This window comes from Dendroctonus ponderosae, unplaced genomic scaffold (assembly GCF_020466585.1).
Source record: "Dendroctonus ponderosae isolate FM_Combo_2020 unplaced genomic scaffold, Dpon_F_20191213v2 Dpon_F_20191213_10, whole genome shotgun sequence".
Lineage (NCBI taxonomy): Eukaryota > Metazoa > Arthropoda > Insecta > Coleoptera > Curculionidae > Dendroctonus > Dendroctonus ponderosae.
This window is the reverse complement of record NW_026017111.1, coordinates 3292263-3296077: the sequence shown is the minus strand read 5'-3', so window position 1 is coordinate 3296077 and position 3815 is coordinate 3292263. Positions and strand designations below refer to the sequence as shown.

Sequence of the window (3815 nt, the reverse complement as noted above, 5' to 3'; positions counted from 1 at the left end):
GGCGCTTGAAATCAACCGCTAGCGGTTTGGTCACAATAAAACCCCCATGATGTGCGGTTCAGCCTTCAACTGTTGTTACATCCGCTCAGGTATGACACATATTTAACACAAAGCTTCCTTTAAATGCCGCTGGAAACTGCAAGTTGATATCTGGTCTGGTTCTTGAAAAATGGCGTTTTGAAGATTGTGGTGCAGATCCGCATAAATTGCATAAACCGTCCAAAGTTTAGGAATTAATTCGGAAGTAGATTTCAACTGGATTTTTCATAAATTTCCGCCATAATCAAAGTCGAGCTTCCTTTAAAGGCTGCTTGACGATGCAAATTTGTATCTCAACTGGTTCTTGAGCAATTGCCTATTAAAATTTGTAGTACAAAACCACGCGAAGTAAAAAATCAAAGTTTCGGAATTTATTCCAAACAGGTTTTACCTGGATTCTGCCGAAATTCGCCAAATAAATAAGATAAAACCTCCTCTAAAGGCTGCTGGAAACTGCAAGTTGATGTCGGATCAGGTTCTTGAAAAAATGGCTTCTTGAAATTTTTTGTGCAAAAACAGCAAAAGGTAAAAAAAATGTCCAACGTTGGGGGCTTAATTCCGAAAGAGTTTTTATCTGAATTCGTCTCATGTTATCAACATGGTTAAAGCGAAGCTTCATCTGCAGGCTGCTGCAGGCCGCAAACTGATATCTGAACAGGTTTTTGAAAAATGGCGCTTTGAAGATTGCTGTGCAAAAAACGCACAAAGTTAAAAAACGGCCCGCAGTTACGAAATTCGATCTAAATAAGTTTTTCGCCAGATTCTTCAACAATTAATTGACCTAAGAATTTAAATGACACTTCGCGTAAAGGCTGCTGGAGGCCACAACTTGAAATCTTATCTAATTTTGGAGAAACAGGGCTTTTGTCCTGGAAACTGTCCAAATATCCCGAATTAACCAAAGGAAGAAAAAATATGTAAAATCAATAGTTGAGTTGTCTGGGTTGACCACCACTCCTTCTGCTAAAGAACACAAACGCAGCCCCCTTGCACAAATGGGGTAATTTGCTTCTAAAATGGGAACCTGGAATGCAGCCAGCATCGCTCATCTCCCTTGCACCTGTAGAAGCTGTGAAAGATGCAAGATAGCTTGGCGCGTGCTACGTTCCATCTTGATACATCTGCGGCTAAAATTTCGAATGCAATTCCCGTGCAAAACGCTGAAAATAATTTCCAGCGTTTTCTCTTGACCGGTTTCCTCTCACTCTCTACTCGGGTATTTCTTGAGCAATAACTCTTTTCGGCGCTTGAAATCAACCGCTAGCGGTTTGGTCACAATAAAACCCCCATGATGTGCGGTTCAGCCTTCAACTGTTGTTACATCCGCTCAGGTATGACACATATTGGAGAAAGTGCTGCTTCCTAAACCAGAATTGCGTTATTTATTTGGCAATAACAAATAAGCGAACTGAATTAATCACTCATTGGGACGAATAATTTAATGATCGCATCGGGATATGGAAGAGTTTCTCCTGGGCGTTTCCCAAGTTGTTTGCATCGCAGAAACTTGCGTGAATTTTAGGCGAAAATTCACATACGTGAAGGAGACAAAGTCTAGCGAAAAGCGCAAAATACATATAAACCGAATGGCTGGCAGGAACCCCACCTGCAGCTCAAGAACATGTCTGCGTGCTTCTTCGTAGCGGTTCCGTTATGGGTACAGTCGGCCAGAACCATCGAGTACTGCCATACCGTGTGAGGCGCAATCCGGTTTTTTCAAGCCAATTAATTGGGAACTGATCGCGTCGCCCTTCGAAGGGCCAGTGTGATAGAAAGTGCGGATTTGCCAGTGAAACCCATCGGAACATGTAGGAAAGCTTCCAGTCGCCGAATAATCCGAGATCCGGTGCGCGGATTGAAGATGACCCAAATAACCCTACACGTGAAGAATCATCATCTCGTTTCTCCACTACATTGTGTTAATTTTCTTGTATAATCAGTGCATTAATTCGTTGAGTGATTAATCTCGGATTACCGTTAGAGGTGACTGTGCTCGGGGAAAATTCTTGTGCCTTTTCCCAAGTTGGTGTGGCCGAAGAGGCTGATGCTCGTTCTAAGTGACCATTGAAGAGCTAGAATGGGGTCAGTGCGGATTCCATGGACTTTTACGGCTTGTGCCATTGGATTATTGATGCTGATGCCTGCCAATGGTGCGTAGAAACCGCTGGCGCAAACCATCCCGCCCTTAAACTGCTCCTCCTATGGCGGAGTGAAGTTGCTGTTGCAACTGGGCGAACACCATTAGCACCACCGTCACGTCTTAGGGGACTATCGCGGCTGCAAAAATGGTGTTTCTAGGCGCCGAGATTAAGATGCCCGATGCGGCTTTAACGAAAAATGCGGAATACATTATTGTTCTTAGATGGCATTGATTGGCTCTTGGCGCACCTTTGACCAACTAACGGCGACCTAACGGGACTCCGCTAACAATCCACAATAAACATTGGCCGCACGCGATGGCGCTCGTTTGGTCCCGATCTTCACTTTGTCGCCATTTAACAACGCGAAAGATTCGATTCCTCTACATTTGCATAATCCTAAAGGCTTTTTTCGCCATAAATGCGCTCTAATGCGTTTTAATGACGGCGAAACGATTCGTGTCCGGACTTTCAATTGTCTCTTTGTTTCTTCGCTTTAGCGGGCTTTCGGATGCGACATTGTTGGACTGTTGCAGTCGATTTCTTTGGAAGATCCAACATTTAGCTACGGGAAATACAACTTAGGAAAGTGTTTTTTCTTTTGCTACAGATGAAATCAACTGTACCTACTCTTGGCTTGCGCTTGCCAGATGGCAAATCGCATCAAAATGCTTTTACTTGCCGGCCAGATGGTGTATATTTTATGTTGAAGATTTTGCCTTTTAATGCTACTCTTCGTTTTTTATTTTGTGGCATCTACCGATGATGTTACGGATGATGGATTACGGGACTGAGAGCAAAGAAGTCAATTCTACCCAATCTAATTCTACTTCTGGAGCCCCATTAGTGTCGCTTATCAGTCAGGAATGCAATATTCCAGCATGATGCCATAGAATGTCTTCAGTCAGCCACGCTTTCTATTCGCGCCGCTTGACTTTCTCTCGTCTCTAATTAAGTTGCGACGGTGATGGCCAAAGAATATTTGGGCGGTTTTCCAGTTTAAGATCACCCAGTGTTAAGAAAACACCATGAAACTTTCATCATGACAACACTGCAAATGAGGGGAGTACCACACAGTAAAACTACAGTGGACTCGTTGGACTCGTTTTTCTTGCTTAACCCGAAAGAACAGTTTAGATTGAGCAGTTTTAGCTCAAAAATCCTGGATGGTCGTTTTCCCAAAACCACGTATTTATGCACGAAAATGAGATTGTTCGGTGCAATTTGCTGCTAAATTGTGTTTTAGGGATTAACAGTTCATAACTCCACTTGCAAAATTGTCGCTAAGATGCATGATAATAGTGTTTTTCGGAAAAGTTTGTGCATCTTTCCTAACGTCGCCCATTGATTGAGGTTATATAGCGCGCTGATAGATAGAGGGCGGATTATTTGTATACAAAATGCGTGTTCCTACATATTTTCGAGTTGTTTTTGTTTTTACCAAATTTATTCAGTTTTGTACCGAAACTTCTTGTTGGGTATTTCGCCTCAAAAAATTTTGTCTTTAAAAAAGACAGAATTTCCTCACGTCTTCTATTACACATTGATAAATAGTGATCCTATTTCGCAATAAGAACGAATTATTTATCAAAAAGTAATCAAGAACTATCACCTAGAGGGTATCCTGCGACACACTTA

The 3815-nt window shown here is 42.4% G+C and overlaps 1 protein-coding gene across 1 annotated transcript in view; it reads left to right on the top strand.

Moving 5' to 3' along the window:
• Positions 1 to 1622: 1622 nt before the first annotated feature.
• Positions 1623 to 3815, top strand: part of LOC109534879 — a gene marked incomplete in the record, with an annotated part of 72531 nt that continues 70338 nt past the window's right edge. The window contains 1 exon segment of the mRNA XM_048662029.1: positions 1623 to 2189. Coding sequence (XP_048517986.1) covers positions 2117 to 2189 — 73 coding nt within the window.